The following is a 19,163-nucleotide window of genomic DNA, read 5'->3' as shown; positions in this document are numbered from 1 at the left end:
TGAATTTAGTTGTTTGATTAGAAATAATATTATGAAGATTATGAAATTTTGAATCCAAATAAAAATAAAATTTAAAAAATTCCTCACCTTTTTTCGTTTTTAAGACATTTCTATAACCTCACTTTTTTGTAATTTCGTATAAGAATTATTTATAAAAAAGTGTCATGGAGGAACACTTTCATTATATAGTTAACTCATAAGTATGAATATGGAACGTAGTGTTTTCTCTTTCTAACACCGTTAAGATCATATTTCTCACTATGAAAGTAAGGAAGACACGATAATTTCGATGAAACCATATGAACTGTCCTCAAAATTGACTCTAGGGGTATAGATGTTTGTCCGAAAAACCGAACCAATTTTTCCGAGAGATTAAAATTATCTGCAGCATTAATTCATACACCAACGTGTACATCGAGAACAATAAATTTTAACGATGAAATTTTAATTTTAATAAAATCTCGAGGGGAATAGGGGTTTTCAGGAACTATGCACAGCTCCATTAACCTCTGCTGGAAATTGCTCGCTACCAAAAAGATGTCTGCTAGTGGTCTCTGGTGGCGAAACTAATTGTTATAGAAACCAAATTTACGTAAAAAAGTACTACATTTAACCGACACAACCTTGTAAAATTGTTATTTTAAATATCTACCGTTGAAAACATCACACCATTTTATTGCACATATGTAACCATCCTGAATCTGGTTAAATTTTCGGATTCACTGCCCAAATTTAAAAGGAGCATCATTTCGATAGTATAAACTATTAGATGCGCACACATATTCCTTCACGGATCCCTTCCGGCCCTGCTGCCTGTCGCGAGAAAAAAGTTTAGCGTTCCTTGTTAAGGCCCCGTAGTAAGGGTTCAAGGATGGTTTGAAACGGGGATATTTTAATACGAATGTTAGAGGGATTACACTAATATAAAAAAACGGTAATAATTAAGCAAAAATTGTGAAAATATTCAATAAAACTGGAGGCCACAACAAGGTTTTAATATGGTCCAAATTGAAGATTTGACTTAGAATGGTATGTTTCAACAAATATCCTATGGTCTCCAGCTCGGAGGTGGGTCTGGCTAGGTGCAAAAATGGTAAACATTGAGAACACAGGACTCGCAAAATGGTATGTTAATTTTTTGAGGGCCCCAACCTCGGAGGAGGCCTCGGCTGTGTGCCAAAATGATACACATTAAGAAAAAATAAATTATGACTCCATTCCCGACAGATACAATTACAAAATAGTAAGGGCAATAAATAGAAATATGTTTATGTTCACATTAAAATGTAGGTATCTACTTGCATATCTATGGCTATAAATTTTTTTATGTGACATATACGATAAAGTCGGTGGCTTGACACCGCGTTGGTGGACACAGGACTTGTAGATGTGCTGGGGAAAAGGTTCTTCCTGGCGCTCTAGTGTGAAACAAGATAGCTAAAGGTATAATTGACCTGGTCGACAGATGCGCTGGAGATGCAGGCCGGCGAAGATGTCGCAGAGCTAAGGCGCAGATCGGTGAATATGTCGCAGGGTCTAGGCGCATGGTTAGAGCTGGCGAAGAATGATTTGCAAAGACAAGCCGCTAATTATAATCCCGCGGAGTCCATGATTATCCGTAGCCTCTCCTTTAAGATTCCTGCAACCCTGGGCGTAGTAAGTAGGCCTTTAGCGGCTCGGTGGGGTAATAGCAGGTGGCCGGCCGATCAGTTGGCAGCGAACGCTCGCAGGGTACTCACTCGTAACTGACTGTTGACTGACTGACTAATAAGGACGGGTTGTTTCGGAGAATTTGAACAATTCATCAAATTTCACTATTCATTTTCGGGTTTTGTGAAAGTCCTATTCAAGTTCTGTTATTATATCATTGTAGGCTAGTTACTTGACAAAACTGAAATAAAAACAGAACTTGAAAAAATCTTTCACAGAACTTGAAAACGAGCGTTGAAATTTGATGAATTGTTCAAATTCTCCGAAACAACCCGTCCTAAGTAAGTACCTTGACGCTTGCTGCTTATATAGGCTTATACATCGAGAATAATCCAGCGAGTAGGTAGATGGGCAGTACCTACGATGTTTTCTTAGTAGGTTTACGATGCGTTTTACACGGGCGAACATTTCCGAATATTTTAGTAGCTCACCGCTACAGTCTATTTATCTTTTATTATTTTTAAATATTCAAAACACTTCAATATTTATAGAAACGTGGGTTTATTAAAGCTGCGTTTCTTAAACTTTTTTGAGCTTTGCCCCACATCAACGCTTTAAATGCTCCATGCGCCACTATCATGTAGGTATATATTTCATTTTTGTTATTTTGTCTGTCCCAAATAATTATATCTCCACGAAAACACAGAAGACCCTCCGAGTGCCTATGGCGCCTGGTCCTCTGCTTCATATAAAATGTTGGAAAATCCAATATCTTAAAGAAAGCGCACGGGTACCTAGACTTAGTAGAGAAAGAATTCTCAACCCATGGTTCCTAATCTCAAACGACTGGTAAGAGGCAGTTCTACGGATGTTTCGTTATGAAGATTGTCTTGATGGTAACCAATTTAGGATAAGAGAAGGCACCAAAAGAAGGAGTGAGTACGAGGACCTCCGTGGTCGTGGGGTTAGGCTCTCGACTAGGAAGCCAAAAGTCGCGGATTCAAAACCAGGCCTGCGAATTCTTTTAAAATAATATATAGTGTACTTGCGGTACATTCCAAAGTGAATGATACTCTCAGTATCGCCCTGTTGTATGGCCACCATTCAAAATTGAAAAGGCTTTAGCTGTGTTTGGTGATCAGATCTGAATAGCCAGGCACTCTTCCCACCTTCATCTTCCCTATCTCCTTCATCTCCCTAATACCTTCAGCCTTACAATATACCCCAATTGGGGATGCCAATATTTCACTGGCTCTATACGCTTGGGAGCATTTGGAACTCTTGTGCGGTTTTGGTTCACGATGTCGAGTAAGGATAGGAGGTGAAACAACGGAGGATTTTAACGTCTCCCAGGGGCTGAAACAAGGTGATGGCTTAGCTCCCACTCTTTTCAATATTGTTCTGGAGCACGTTGTGAGGAAGACAATGATTGCTACCGACTCAAACATTTGCTACAAAAGCAATCAAATAGTTGGATATGCAGACGACCTTAACATTGTCGGAAGATCTTTACAGGCTGTAAGAGAGGTGTTTGACCCTTTGGAGACTGCAGCAAGAGAGGTGGGCTTGCAAATCAATGAGAACAAAACTAAAATCATGATGCAAACCAGAACCTCACACCGCAGAATAAAAAATAAAGTGAATTTTAAAAACTCCTATAACTTTGAAGTGGTCGAAGAGTTTGCCTACCTGGGCTCCATCATAACGCAGGACAACGAAGACCCAGTAGAAGTAAGAAAGCGCATCACAGCCGCTAACAACACTTACTTCGCGTTGCTGCCAATGTTCAAATCCCAAAACGTCCATAGGAAAACCAAAATAACCCTTTATAAAACAATTATTAGAACTGTCTTGGCCTATGGATGTGAGGCGGGAACACTGACAGCAAAGTCTACGGAACGGCTGGACATCTTCGAAAGAAAGGTACTTCAGAGAATCTTAGGAGCGGTGCGAGAGGGAGAGGCATGGAGAATCTGGCACAATAAGGAGCTATATGACATCTACCAAGCTCCCAGACTCTACTCATTTACGGCTCCAAAGACTAAGATGGGCCGGACATGTGCCAAGCACACGTGTACCAAAGAAGGTTCTAACAGGACACCCGGGAGGCAAACGAAAGGCGGGCAGACCTAGGCTGAGATGGGAGGACGATGTCAGGAAAGATGCCAGAGGACTACTCCATGTTGCAGATTGGAAGACGACGGCCGAGGACAGAGGGCGGTGGAGGCTCATGTTAAAGGAGGCCAAGGCTCGAAATGGGCTGTAGTGCCATTGAAGAAGAAGAAGAAGTGCGGTTTTCACATAAAAAAAATAAACATTTATATGAATTTAGATTTGGCATCTATTAACTTAATTGTAACTAATTATGAACTCGAAATAGGTAAACAGAACTCACAGTTATTTTCCAAAACTTAAAGATAGTTAAATAAAAGACATCTTCGTTCCATTGTTTGGGCAGCTATTCAGTTATTGATGGCTGACGGATTTGGTATATATTAACTTGATTATTAGTTGTTATTAACTTGAAGTAAGTAAATAGAAGAGTCACAGTTATTTTTCCAACCTTGAAGATAGTTAAATAAAAGGTTCTTAGAATATTGATTAGTTTGTTGATCATATTTGTAAATATGAGTGTTTATTTAAAATAATTATTATTCCCGTTACCATCGTAGACACTTAGGTAATCATGCTGCAGTTGATAACGATGACCATTAGACATGTAATAATACAATTGAGATTTGAAGAAAGGTAAAAGATTATTAACTAACCCAGGGCTTCTCAAACTTTTTTCAACTGTGACGCCCTTGGGAAGTTGCCATATTTTTACGACGCTATTATTGTGTTAAATAAATAGATAGATAAATTCATGTTTGGATTTGTTTGGAAACATTTTGTAGATTGCTGCAACAGACTAAATGATTATTATTGATAGGTGTGTATGCAAGCTTGATAATTTTTACAGTGATTTATTTTTAGGATATTATGCCGTATTGTGCTTCTTCCTTCTTACATTTTCTATACTTTTACTTCTAGCATTACAGTGTCCATCACCAGGGCAGGCGTGTAAAATGAGGTAGCGCAACACGGCATGATCCCCTAAAATAAAACTCTATAATACTTTTGGCCGTGAAAATCTCGAATCACATTTGATAATTTTTATAAACATTGTAAAGAAAAAATATAAGTGGGTATACTTCTAGATTTTACAATTAAAGGCCAAATGCAACTGGTAGACAATCAGATATATATGAAAAGAAAAGCAGATATTGCAATGTGTGGTGTGTGTAAAGTAATAAATTGTTCTCCTCTCAAGTTTTTACTTATCTCAAAATATGACCTTTCTCTGCACGGAAGACAGATCATTATCACTAAGAAAATTTTTGCATTAACAAAAAATGTTGTAGGTAAATAGTATACGGAAGCCAGAAAAATATAATTAAAAGAGTACAGTTACGGACTTAGGGGCATCTTTGCGACGAGACAATTTTATGATAAATTACTGAAGTTGAGATGTGTAAAGTTATTTATAATACCTAAGTATAGTTTCGTTTGGGTTTTTTTTAGATTTTTTTTTTCAAACGCATTAAATAAATTTTAATAAAGTAAATGCCCACCTCATACAGGACCCCACCGAGAGACAGCCTGGGTTCTCATTGCCTCGCAAAACCTAATCCACCATCAATGGGGTAAGGTGCTCCTATAGCCGCTGTGCCCACATGATGCACAGATGGGGCCTTAAAGAGTTGGCGATGTGTGAATGTGGTGCGGTGCAGACCACCGAACATGTGGTCAATAAATGCCCGCTCCATTCATTCCCCGGCGGGGTTGATGAAGTTCACATGGCGACGCCTGAGGCCCTAGACTGGCTCGCAGACCTAGATGTCCCCCTCTCACCCCCCCACCATACGAAAGATATGATACTTCTAAGCTTCCGCATACCCAATTTTTACCGATTTATAACAAGTTTCTCGTTAACTCTTCAAGGTTTTGAGTTCCAAAAATATATATCTTATGGTGACAGGATAAATCATCACATCTTTAAAAAGTTATATAAAGTCATGGAAAGTGATGAAACAAAAACTTTAATAACTGGGTTAAGCAGGTTAGGTTAGGTTAGGTTAAAAAAAAATTTCATCGTTTCTAACGACTTTATATCACTTTTTAAAAGTGTGTTGAATTGACACTGTGTTGAGTTGTCATGGAACCATATGTTATAAGTAAGCAAAGTAAGGTCGAAAATTATTAAAAAGACATTTTCTGTTTTTTAATATGTTATGGAAATGAAAAATCACAGTGTATCTTTAAATGCAACTAAAGCATTTGACGTGAGATTTTTGCTCTATTTCAAATGAGTCGTGTTTTATTAAATATTTTCACCATTATCGCTTAATTATTACGGTTTTTTTTATTAACGCGCTCCCTCTAACATTCGTATTTACATATCTCCTTTTCAACCCATCTTTGAATGTTTACTACTGATAGACCACTATTTCGGTTCGAACAAAGCTTGCAATAATTTTAGATATGTTAAGTGATCGGATAAACTTTACTCTTTCTTAAATGGAGATGCCATATCTGACTCATGGCAGATGAGATAAGAAATATGGATATAGAATATTCGAAAAGGTATAAAGCAGATTGTCCATAGCGTTGGGACGTTTAAGTCCGTCACCATAATTAGTTTGTAGATCTAAAGAGATAGGCCTGTTAAGTAACTATATAAATATGTTTCACTGATAAACGTTTTGGGGCTTAAGGGATAGCACTAGACTGTTCACTGTATTTGTTCAGTCGGACCAGACAGTTCATCACGTCATACCACGGATGGATGGTTTCATTACGACAACCACCAAGAAGCATTCTAGCGTACTTCGTCGGTTCACTCAAAAATTATTTTTAAATGTGTTTCAAATCTTTTGCTGCATAAATATTATGAAGAAAAGCTAACTTATTTGAGAAAGTGTAAAATCTCGGCGTCTTCAAGTGTTGTGACTTTATTTTAATTGAATCACGATGACTCACCCTGCAGAAAATGAGAGTGAATTTAAAGCTCCTGAAGGAGGATGGGGTTATATAATAAATGTTGCATTAGTTGTGAACTTTGTGAGTATCTGTGATTATTATCAATATATTTAGTGCCTTGTGAACAGCGCATCCTCAAAATGCCCCGGATTTGTAAAATACGTTTATAGTTAGAAGTTAAAAAGTCCTACATATACAGGGTGTCACAGCGTGTAAACGAAGGATTTGATTCCATTGATTCCTCAGGATATTAGGAATAAAAAATGTAGACGTCTCGATTAAAAAATTGTAGTTAAAAGCTTTAAAAAATGTTCCGTAATAACCGAACAAAATGGCAAATAAACAAACCTTTAAAGAGTGATATAAAGTCATTAAAAGCGATGAATAAAAACTAACTAAACCTAACCTTTTCAACCAAGATTTTATTTCATGACTTTATATTCATTTTTTAAGGTGTGTTGAATTGTCATTTAGATTATTTTTAGTTATCTGGTCACCATAAAGAGAAAACTCAATTTGCTGGTCACATCAAGGGTGTCGAAAGATGTATTAATTGGTGTTTACCTAATTGATAATCCATTGACCATCCATCCAAGGTGGAAGACGTCAAAGACAAAGGAGCCGCATCTGATGATTTTGAAGCCTGTTTGACACTTCTTCTAAATTGTTGCATTTAGGGTGAGCACTTTGATAATACCCGACCTCCTTTAGCAGAGGATTCCGAAAGGAGAATAAGTTTTATAACGTTGTTTAAGTGGGTTGAGACTATCGACCCACTTCTGGGCTGGAGTCTTTTCTCAAAATTCTTGATAAACTTACTTGATTCTATGAAAATTAAGGCGTTCCGTCTGATTGATAATCCATTGTTAAATTAACGCACAGACGCAACGTAGGCATGCTGAGTTAGTTATACAGGTATTACAATGGAACCCGCTCAAAGGAACTAGCAGCATTTTTTCTCCTGTGCACCGGTGCATCTACGCGAAATTTGTAGAATAAAGAAGAAAACTAGAAGTGCCTTCCATATAAATGTGAATGGAAACAATTGTGTCACTGACTTAGTACCCTTTAGTTCAAAACCATTTGGCACGCGGTCTAACTCTCTTACATTAAATTTGCCTGAAAGGTAGGCCTAATTGGACTTTTTATTTGGATCACGACATCCGCCTACAAGTTACTTCTCGTGTTATTATTTATTCTTTAGCGAAACACCGTAGACATGAGCAGATCTCTGATGTTGATTTTGTTTTTATGAGAATTTGTCGTTTGAAGAATATCTAAGTCAGCTCGTATGTGGAAAGAGCTACCGGCAACTGTTTTTCCACCTGAATGTAATCCAGGTCTTTTCAGGACCCGCATAAATAAATCCCTTCCTACAGACCCCGGACGCCTCATAACACTGCCTAACCGGGTGGCGATATAGTTCCCTTGTCTTTACACTGTACAGAGAGGGAAGCTCTTGTGAGCTACAACATAAAACAAATAAATAAATCAATGAAGAGAGGTGTATTTGTGATTACAGGTATGCTGCTTCTCCCATGCAAACTCCTTCGGGATGCTGTATCGAGACTTCTACCTCGATCTGGGAGAAGGCACATCTAGCATGACTTTAGTTCAAGGAGCCACATCCATCGTCATGTCTTTTTCTGGTGAGAATAAATTTGCTTCTTGTTTTACATATAAATCAAACATAGAAAGAGTTCAAAAAAAGTTTTTGAAATATGATTCTTATCGCATGTAAAATGATAAAAAAAACCATGTATCCATTAACCTTAAAACTCTCGATCAACGCCAAGATATTAAAGACCTAGTAATGGATAAATCATAATTTTATTGAAAGCCCATTCCTATTTAAACAATATTAATTTTAGACGTCCGTTAAGAGTTACTCGATCCCCAGACATATGTTATATTCCTAAGAGCAATACTAATTAAATTGAAAATGTACTTATAAAAAGAAGTCCGTTTAATAGATTTTTTTATTTTTTTTTATTAATATCAATAGCAAAATTTGTACATTATGTAGGTTTAAAGTATAATATAAGTATATTTTTTGTATTTTTTTCACAGTCCTCCTCACTAGGGTTTCCTGTTCTGAGGCGGCCTGTAGTTTTTCTTAAATTTTTGTATTTAGTTTTGAATTGTCTTTACATTGTCTTCATAATGTTTGTAAGTTGATTATTACTTTGATCTCTAAGCCATGTTTTGACTTTTGTTTTAAATATACTCATTTCGTTTATTTTTTTGGTTTCATTTGGTAGAGCATTGCACAATTTTATAGCATGGAATTTATTATTTCTCTGTCCAAAGGATGTGTTCAAACTGGGAGTAATCAGGATATTTTCGCTTTTTGCCCTGGTTGTGTATTTATGTTGGGCAGTGGAGTATTCGGATATGTTTTTTTTCAGTTTAAATAAAATATTTTTTGAATATAGTTTCTGTACATTGTAAACATTGAAGTTTTTGAATATTTCTTCTGTCGGAGTTCTAAGCGGAACTTTCAGTATAGTCTTTAATACTCCTTTTTGTGCTATATTGAGCCGCTCTGTGTGAGTGCTCAAGGCAGACCCCCATCCAGTTATTCCGTACTCTATTTGTGATTGACACAAAGCATAGTATACTTTTTTTAATATCGTTTATATTGAGGATATTGCGAATGTTTCTAAAGAAGTATATGTACCTGGTTAGTTTTTTTGTAATTACATCTATATGTGAGTTCCAACGGAGATTATCATCAATTTCAATTCCAAGATATTTGATGCTTTTGGAGTGTGCTATAGTGGGACAGAGGCATGATAAGCCTTGATTTTTTTGATAAATTCCTTGGCATGAATGTAATTTGAGATTAAGGTCGTCTGACGGCTGCCCTCTGGCTGTTTTAGAAAATGTCAGATATTTTTTTTTATTGACATTAAGCGTCAGGGAGTTTCTTTTAAGCCAGTTTTGCAGGAGACCAAGTCCGTGTTCAGCTTCTTTGTAGGTATTTATCCAATCTTTTTCTTTAAATAAAATTACTGTGTCATCAGCAAAACTAATGATTTTTCCTCTTGTTTCTAGGTTACAGATATCATTAATGTATATTAAAAATAATATCGGACCTAGTACGCTTCCTTGTGGTACTCCATGGTTGATTAGGAGAGGTTTGCTTTTTCTCTTGTTAATTTGGACGCTCTGTGTACGCTCCGTCATATAGCTTTTTAGTAAGTTTAGTGTTGTACATGACATACCAATTTTTGAAAGTTTTGAAAAAAGTATTTTGTGATCTATTATGTCAAAAGCCTATGTCTATGAAGATTGCCAAAGTTTTTTCTCCACTTTCTAAACTTTTAGTGATCATATCGGTAATTTTTTCTATGGCGTCACTAGTACTTAAGTTCTCCCCAAATCCATACTGAGTTTTTGATAATTTTTTATTGTCTTCTAAGTAGGATAAGAGTTGTTTTTTTAGTATTCTTTCCAATATTTTTGAAAATGCATTTAGTAGGCTTATTGGTCGGTAATTGTTTATGTCATTTTTACATCCTTGTTTAAATATTGGTATAACAATCGTTTTTTTGAGGGCTGTAGGGAATATGCTATTCGTTATAGACATGTTGACTAAGTATGTAAGTGGTTCGATAAGTTCTTTACAGAGATATTTTATTGCGTTGGTTGAGATTGTGTCCTCCCCCGAAGAAATATTTGATTTTAAAGAAGAAATTGTGTTTTGATATCGTCAGCTGTAATTTGTTTAAAATTGAGCTGATTTCCTTGCTCAGGTGGTTCGTTTATTTGTACATCTTCATTACATTTTGTAACTTGCTTTGCTAGATTTGATCCTATATTTATGAAAAAATTATTGACGTATTCAAGTATTTGGTCAGGATTATCAGCGTATGTCCTGGGAACATTGTTTATATTCAGCACGTCAATTGATGTAACGTTGGCAGATTTAGAACTGGTTATTTCATTTATTATTTGCCACATTTTCCTGGGATTTTGTTTACAATCTACAATTTTTTTCTTATAGTAGGTTTCTTTTGTACACATAATAACTTTTTTGCAAATGTTTCTGTATCTTTTGTAGTATCTTAACATGTGTATATCGTATGGAATTTTTTTAAGTTTCTTGTGTAACTCGTCTCTTTTTCTTATGCAGTTTATAACATTCTGTGTAATCCATGGTTTAATATGTACATTTTTGTGTGAGATTTTCTTAGTAATTTTTGTGGTATTAGATAGTATATTATTCTGAAGAAGTTCTATGAAATAATTCCATGCATCATTTGTATGTTCATACTTTGCAGTTTTTTCCAATCGGTACATTGTAGATTATGTTTGATGATATTCCAGTTGATTTCTGTTTTTTCTGTTGTTAATGGTTTTTTCTTCATTTTATTTGACTTGTTTATTTTTATTGAAAGCATAGTTGTATAATGATCGGTTATAGTTGAATTAAATACAACAGTTTGAGTAATGTCTTTTGTTTTACTCATTATATGGTCTATGCAACTTTCACTGTTGTCCACTTTTCGAGTAGGAACATTTATTAAGCTTTCCAGTCCATGGGATGCTAGCATCTGCAGATATTGAATTCGCTTAGGGTGTCCATTTTCTAAAATATTTATATGTACATCTCCAATAATAAATATGTTTTTCGTTTCTTTAAGAAGGCAGAGTTCCTCGTCTACGGATTTAAGGAATGGGTCGATGTTTCTTGTTGAGGGCGATCGATAGATTGCTAATATAGCTTTTTCTTTACTGATTTTAATTTTTAAACAATTGGCATTTGTGATAATAATTTCTTCAACTTCGGCTTTTATTTCGTTTTTAATGTATATAATTACACCATCGTTTTGTTTTTTGTTATTCAAACTTGAGTAGGTTGTATATCCAGCAATTTCCAATTTCATGTATTTATGATTTATCCAACATTCAGTAAGTATTATTATTTGAAAATTAACTTTTAAATATTTCAATAAAATTTGCAATTCATCAAAACTTTTTCTTATGCTTCTTATGTTTTTGTGTAGTATATTGAAAGATTTGTTATTTAAATTCGATAGATCATTTGGTTCCGAGGTTAATATAATGTCAGCCATTTTTATATTTTTTTCGTAATCGTTTTTGTGCCCTTTTGTTATACAATATTTTTTATATCATCTACATGTTTTATATAAATTATTTTTTCGGTTGGCATTCTTCGCGTCATTCTTCGCGATTATGCTCAGACATCGATTTGTTTAACACGAACCTTACCAAATTCGTAACCTTCGATCGAATATGACAAAACTTATCGACGTTTTTTTCACAACATTTCATTATTCCTGTTCTGCTTTCAGATTGAATAGAAAAAAAAACATTTTGAATATCATAACTTCCTTTCATTGTTATTATTGACACCCACTCCATGTTGAATTGTAAACCTGGAAAATATTTAAAAAAAAATCTTTTCTACCTTTAAGTACTTTTACACTTTTTCAGAACTGCTTACGTTATTTTGTTATGATTTTTCTTTTTTTTTAATTTGGTCTTAAATGTCGTTATTGTATTGGTTAATGGTATACGCAATTCCTAACACTGTAAAATAGGAATATATAAAGACTGTTTATAACGCAAATAAATAAATTTAATATATATATATATACATAAATAAATCAATCAATCACATGTTTTTCCTACAAATTTAGGATTTCTAACATGTTTAAAAATATATTTTCCAGGTATATTGACTAACATAGCACTAAAAAAGTTCACAACCCGTCAAGTTGGAATTTTTGGAGCTATATTGTACACAGCGTCTTGGTTCATGAACGTTTTTGTCACACAACTTTACCAAATGGTAATTACGACTGGAATCATGTCTGTAAGTACCTTTATATTTTTCACTTATAACATGGATCTATTGTAAAATACATGAATACAATATACACTACCAAACACACAAACACACAAATGCGCAAACTCGTAAACATATAAACAATACAAACTTACAAACCTACCAACATATTTTCTGCATTAGTAAAGATGATTTTTTTCGTTTATCGCAGGGTATTGGTATGATCGTACTCACGGTGATCAGCTTCAGCTCTTTCAACACCTACTGGGTGGAGAAGCGAGTGATGGTGCTCAGCACGTGTCAGATGTTGGTGGCCTTGGGAACAATGCTCTACCCGCTGTTGCTGGAATACCTCCTTCAGGAGTATGGCTATAGAGGCTGCATGCTTATCCTGTCCGCTATAATGGCCAACACTATCCTGGCTAACATCTGCTTCCAGCCGGTCAAGTGGCATGCTACAAGGAACCCGCACTATCAAGAGATTCCAATAGGTATGCCAATTACTTCGCTGGAAGGAACACAAAGATACATCGAGTCTACCTCCTAATTAACTCCTAGTGAAGTCCTACTAGCTGGAACCAAATTACGAGAGACAAGAGCCAGTAGTTGAGTTCACCGTTAAAGGAAATCTAATTCCACCCTGTTATGTAGCACCTTGATGATTATAAGTAATATTCATAGGCCTTTGAGTTGAAAGGTTGTTTGTCTGTTGTCTGTGTGTTACGATTTTGATTTGATGTAAATGGTTTAACCGCAGATCTAAAAAACAGTCAATATCACTTAATGTGTGTATTTATTATCCGTGTACCTATAGGTTTTGTTGCAGAAAATAAAACTTACATTTATTGGTTTACACGGTTTATGTTGTAGGAGTAGCGTCGATTTCAAGGCTTTATGTGTTATGTAATACGGTATTAAGTAGGTATGTCCCCTTTTAATCATCTCCCTGTTTCTTTTTTTGTAGTCGATTCGACGAGTATCTCTAAAGAGACATCAGCTTTACATATGACCATCGTAACAGACGAAAACGCGAAAGATCGTAACCATCTCGAAGTCCCCAAATCACACCAAAACTGCTCCAGAAGGACGAGTTACATATCTGTTAAAGACTCAGAGAATGAAGTGGAAGCTGTCAAAGTTGAAAAATGGTAAAAATTATTCCTATTAATTTATTTTTAATAATGGCTGACAATGGTATTGTTTTGGGATGATATTCTGTGATTTTCAAATTATAATTGAAAAAAAATGATATACGCTTTTATTAAACGCTTTTGGGTGATAGTATCGAAATACTTCCGATCGCATTAAACAATTGATTGTGTCCCTCTAAACCCAAGTTTATCTTACCTTCTAATCAAACAGATAAAGCTAATGTAGGTACCGGCTAAATAGGGGAATTGAAAAACGAACAGAAACTGTTATAAATTTGTTATTTTCGTCTATAAGCATAACAGTCGTGTACCCAAATACCATTTTTTTGTAATTATATGAGCAAAGAATGGTATAAGTATAATTTTATGATAAATATAAATATATACACATCCATCGCTAGTGTTGATCAGAATAATCCATTCTTGAATATATTTATGTAGATGGTGATTTCTCTTTTATCATAATTTTGACAATAATTATTGTTGTGATTGTTGAAAAATTGTATGTTAACATAAATAAACACATTATTTTATTTTTCAGGAAGGCCATAGTAGAATTCATGGACATCTCGCTGCTAGGAGATATAATTTATTTGAACATTACTATAGGTATTGCCATGTCGATGTTCAGCGACGTAAGCTTCTTCTTGTTATTTCCCGTCTACCTATACTCTATAGGACTAACAACCGTGAGTTATTTTTAAACTTACTAATTAATGTATTCTGATTTGTTATAACCCTGATTATTTTTTTAATATATCTTTTGTTATTGATTATTTTCAGTCTCAAGTGGCAACCTGTCTGACTATTGTTTCGGCTGCTGATCTCCTATCCCGGGCCATCCTGGCTCTGATCAGTAAATTCCATCAATTTCCCAGCAGAGATATTTACTTAATATCCATAGTTGGGGCAGCGGTTTCGAAACTTTGTGAGTAAAACTAAAGCATTTTCAATCCTCTTAAAAAGAGTTCATCGTTATAAATCTTTACAACTGCCCAGAAAATTACTTTGGCAAGAGTTTTACTTTTATAATAATTCCTGACACGATTCTGGAAAGGCCTTTGTTGCTTTTGTGGTTGGTATGTGGAGGGTTTGCTATTCACTATTTTGCCGATACTTTTCGGTTAATACCGATGTACTTACTGATTTCTTTAAAAAAAATATATATTGGTGATCAGTGGTGAAGTAACCTACCTGAATTTCCCCACTGGACAGGACGTCCCTTCAAAATTAAGGTCACTTTTGTAGATAGTGTTTTCCTATTTTAATTGGTTTAAGGGACTGGAAGACCTAAGGTCTTCAAATCCTTAAGTTGTGACACAATAGTAGTTGGAGGCTCCACTGATTTGATTTCATTCCTCATTGCCATAAATACATATCTAAACGTGCTGTATATATAATTATTTGATGGTGGTATTAATTAGCTCATCAAACAAAGGTGGATAGTAGAACCAATAAAAGCTTTTTAAATGCTGATACTAACAGGGCTGTTGAAGTTTCACGCAAGTGGAAAACATTATATATCTTCTTCTTGACTTGTCTGTTGAGGATTGTAACCACCACTTCAGTTACCCTGATAATACAGGCTCCTCCACTATTCACGATCCTGCGCTACGTGGTGAGTCACGAACACCAACGTTTATTCAGGTGTTTCGATATTTTGATGACCTTTAATTGCCTTATCAGTTTGAAACAGGTGTAATCGCGAAACACTAAGAGAAGAAGGTTTCAAAATAATACAATTAATTGGGTGACTGCATTTTCATTTGTAAGATTCAGAACTCTATCGTGGGCTGCTGGCCTACCTTCCTTTGATAACTTTTTACCGACCACTTCTGCATTCCGTTATATTCCTAATTTAAAATGCTTATTTTTTTAACTATATCGTGTTCATTGCAAATATGATAGGTCTGGAAAGAGACCTTGCGGTACACCTAAGGAAATCTCATTTGTTAAAAAAATATTTCTTTAGTTTCTACTTTTTTAATAATTTAATTTGGGAGCCGGTTCACGGTTACCGCCGCCCCGGAAACCATACTTTAGGTTAACAACACCTCTGCCACAGGTAGCCTGAAGTGGTTCGCATCGCTTAAGATCTGCAACACACTGATTAACTGACTGGAGCCCCACAATACTGGATAAACCATTGATTGAAACTCAATTGTAATAAATTCTTTCCTTCAGCCCCTAACTCAACCCGCCTCATAACGCTGCTCCACCGGGTGCGGATATAGCTCCCCTGCCTTTGCACTCTACAGAAAAGGCGCTCAGTCACATGGAAACATGTTAAAAACTTATCTCTATATGTGACATTCGACAACTAGTCAAACGCTTCCGCTGTTCTTGGCATAATATACTATATATATGTATAATCAGTATCTACCCATATAACAAACTCCGTATCTTGTCTTCGCAGTGTTCACACAGTGCTGGTCGTACTGGAGTTTCATGGTGATGACCTTCATGATGGGCCTGTTCCGCGGGCCAGCGTATCTGCTGCCACCCCTGGTCTACGCGGAGTACAGGCCCGAGAAGTTCGCCGGGGCCTACGGACTGTGTATCTTCTTCATGGGTATCACCATCACCGTTCTACTGCCCATTTTAGGTTAGTATCACAAGTATTTTATTTTTTGGACGTTGGTCTATGAACGTTCGATTTGCTGATGGCAGATGGAGTTTGACATTCAACAGCTGCCGACTGACTCAATTTTCAGATAAAGTTATCTTTAGTGAGAAATTCTGTACTATATATAGGTGTCTTATGACTTACAGCTTCTTTTTTGAATGGCTTAATATTTTTATAAAATCCTGAACGATTTTAAATATCATTCTTACTGAAACCTACCAAATTGATGAACAATTGTTGGTGTCGTTCGCTGGTCAGTTTTCTCTACCTATCTACTCCTTTCAGAGAGGATTGAAGTGACAGTGGAAATGAGAGAACAGAAGGCCTCCGTAGTCGAGGGTAAAGCAATTGACTAGCAATATGAAGGTCGCGGGTTTAAATCCCGGCGTTCGCAAATAAACTTAATTTTGATGAATTTGTATTATTTTAAAATTTATCCATTTAAAATAATACATAGTATACTTGCGACACGTTCGAGAGTGGTAAATACTCTCAGTATCGCTCTGGTGTATAAATTGAAGCGAATCAGAATTGAAACGTTGCTTTAAATGGCTGTAGCCGTGTTTGGTGACCAGATCTGATTATTCTGGTACTCCCCCCTTTTCCTCTTTCCTCACAACATACCCCAATTGGGAATGCCTTAGTCTCAGTGACACCAGACGGTTTGGAGCAGTTGGGACTCTTGTGCAGTATTCACAAAAAAAAAAGGAAAAGGATAAGAGACTCATGAAGATCTGCTAGGAACACGCAATTTTTATATAATGCCAAAAATAACATTAAATAGACTCAAGATTAGGATATTATAGGACTTGAGAAACAGATAATTCTGTGAAATTATAATATATTGGAGCAGACCCGTAAAAAACTTGTGGGATTTTTTTGACCTAAAAGAATTTTTTAAATATTTGCCTCACGATCATTAAATGTCTAAAACAATTTTTGTCAATTATCTTCAAAAACGTTTATATTTTTTTATTGATAAATAATTAGAGAGAGGTTCAAAACCGTTCGAATGAACACCGGTGGTCAAATTTAAAATTAATCAGAGATTCAAATTGAGATATGTGAGTTGGCATCGCATCTGGATCCCACCCAGGCGTCGGTCGTAGCTCGAATAATGTTACGATTACGAAGGAATATTTCACATTACTTACCCATGCACAAAGGACCGAAATTAACCACGATGTCAATCAGTATGAAATCGAAAAAGAGCACAGAATACACTTAGAGTTTCGATGTTTTTTTTTATTCATTAAAAAAAAATTATAATTTTAAATTACGGTGCTTTATGTTGAAGAATAAATTTTCTTTAGCGATTTAAAATATGCCATGTTCGTTCTTATTCGGGAATCCGTCGGCGTTGGCGACAGCCGTCTTACCAGACATAATATAAATAATGACTTTGTAGCCAGTTGGAACCATTTCGGAATATGCTGTTTTATACCGTTTTAAAAAGGTTATGAATGAAAAATACATATTTTTAGTGGGTTGATTATTATCATAAAAAATAAACTTTAAATTTTCCAGATGTTTTATCGGTATTAATAGTTCGTGAAAAAATACACGAACGCCATCTTTATGCTTGCAATTAAAATACGTGAAAAAAACCTTAAAAAAAAACACATTGATTGAATTTTGATTTGTGGCAATCACACACACACAAGCAAACATATACTATAAGCATTTCTCTTAAATTGGATGATATTCCACAGTTAATGTACGAAATAAATGTCGGTTCTAGGCGATCGGCATTGACGAGGTTGTCTAGTCCAGTTCTTGTGAAGGAAAGTACAATCCTCAGCCAAGCCTAATTTATTTCCACTTTTATGTTTTAATATACATTTTAAAAGTTCACAGTTGTCTTACCTGGAGAGGAAGGTCAATTCATGGTCAAACAAAAAAAAATCTTTGAAATTGGTTTGAAGCCGGCCCAAGATATGGAGATTACTAGGTTGAAATTTGAAAAAGATGTATTGTAGAAAAAAAATCACCGGTTAATTTTTAGGGCATAATATAATATTCACCATGTTTATCTCGTTTCAGGCTTCATTCGAGATGTGACAGACAGTTATTTTATCGCGTTCTACGCCTCTGTGGGTTGCGCCATGTTCTGCATCATTCCATGGACTTACGAGTATTGGTACTTTAACAAAAATAAAACTTTTGTTAAGAAATAAACAACTTCTTAAAAATGTGTTTAAATTATTTTTAGAAAATAAAACAATAACAAGAAAATTGAATTAAAAATGAATTTTCATCAAAGTACTTCAAGGAATTCAAAATATTATTGTAAATAATACAATAAAATTCCTCAAATTGAGGGCTCGAGGATATATTTATTATTGTGAACAAACCTTTAAGCTTCTTTGAAGTTCTGCTAGTATTTTCGAAGACGGGAGAAAGCTTCAGATGTCGATTGTTTGAAGTTTATTTGTGGCTTACCTGCAAAGAATAAAAAAACTTGTTAATTTATTAATGTAAATTGCAGCACCAAAAATCATCTTTACCTATTTAAATATTTATATTCAATAAAATAAATCCTGGACGACGTATTTTTGGATAGTGATCATTTTTGGGGAAATTTATTTTACACTGCCATCTAGCGGAGTTTTCCAGAACTACGCATAGCGCTATTAAGCTTTGCTGTGAGAAATTCCTCGCCACCAAAAAGATGTCCGTCTGCTAGTGGTCTCTGGTGGCGAAACGAGATATTACAGAAACCAAAATTTTACATTTATTTTTCGGAAACATCCTCACAACCAATTGAAATTATTATTTTATTTAGCTACCATTACAAAATTATACTATAAATTTGTAATTATCATAAAACATATTAATTTCAGTTGTCTGTGCGTTAGTCATGTGTGAAATCTGGTAAAATGAAATCAAATTTTAG

At 35.2% G+C, this 19,163-nt stretch overlaps 1 protein-coding gene across 1 annotated transcript; it reads left to right on the top strand.

The window, feature by feature from the left end:
* The first annotated feature begins 6,446 nt into the window (after positions 1 to 6,446).
* LOC149425323 (monocarboxylate transporter 9-like) lies at positions 6,447 to 18,444 on the top strand. The gene is made up of 9 exons (XM_089650765.1): positions 6,447 to 6,753; positions 8,195 to 8,321; positions 12,375 to 12,517; positions 12,702 to 12,981; positions 13,455 to 13,638; positions 14,183 to 14,330; positions 14,425 to 14,569; positions 16,058 to 16,246; positions 18,311 to 18,444. Exons 1-9 carry the CDS (start codon positions 6,664 to 6,666, stop codon positions 18,442 to 18,444), a joined length of 1,440 nt encoding a protein of 479 aa, XP_089506891.1. The 5' UTR covers positions 6,447 to 6,663.
* The last annotated feature ends 719 nt before the right edge of the window (positions 18,445 to 19,163 follow it).

Source organism: Hesperophylax consimilis, chromosome 3, assembly GCF_061612785.1.
Source record: "Hesperophylax consimilis isolate HC1 chromosome 3, BYU_Hcon_1.0, whole genome shotgun sequence".
NCBI lineage: Eukaryota > Metazoa > Arthropoda > Insecta > Trichoptera > Limnephilidae > Hesperophylax > Hesperophylax consimilis.
This window is presented reverse-complemented; position numbering and strand designations above follow the sequence as displayed.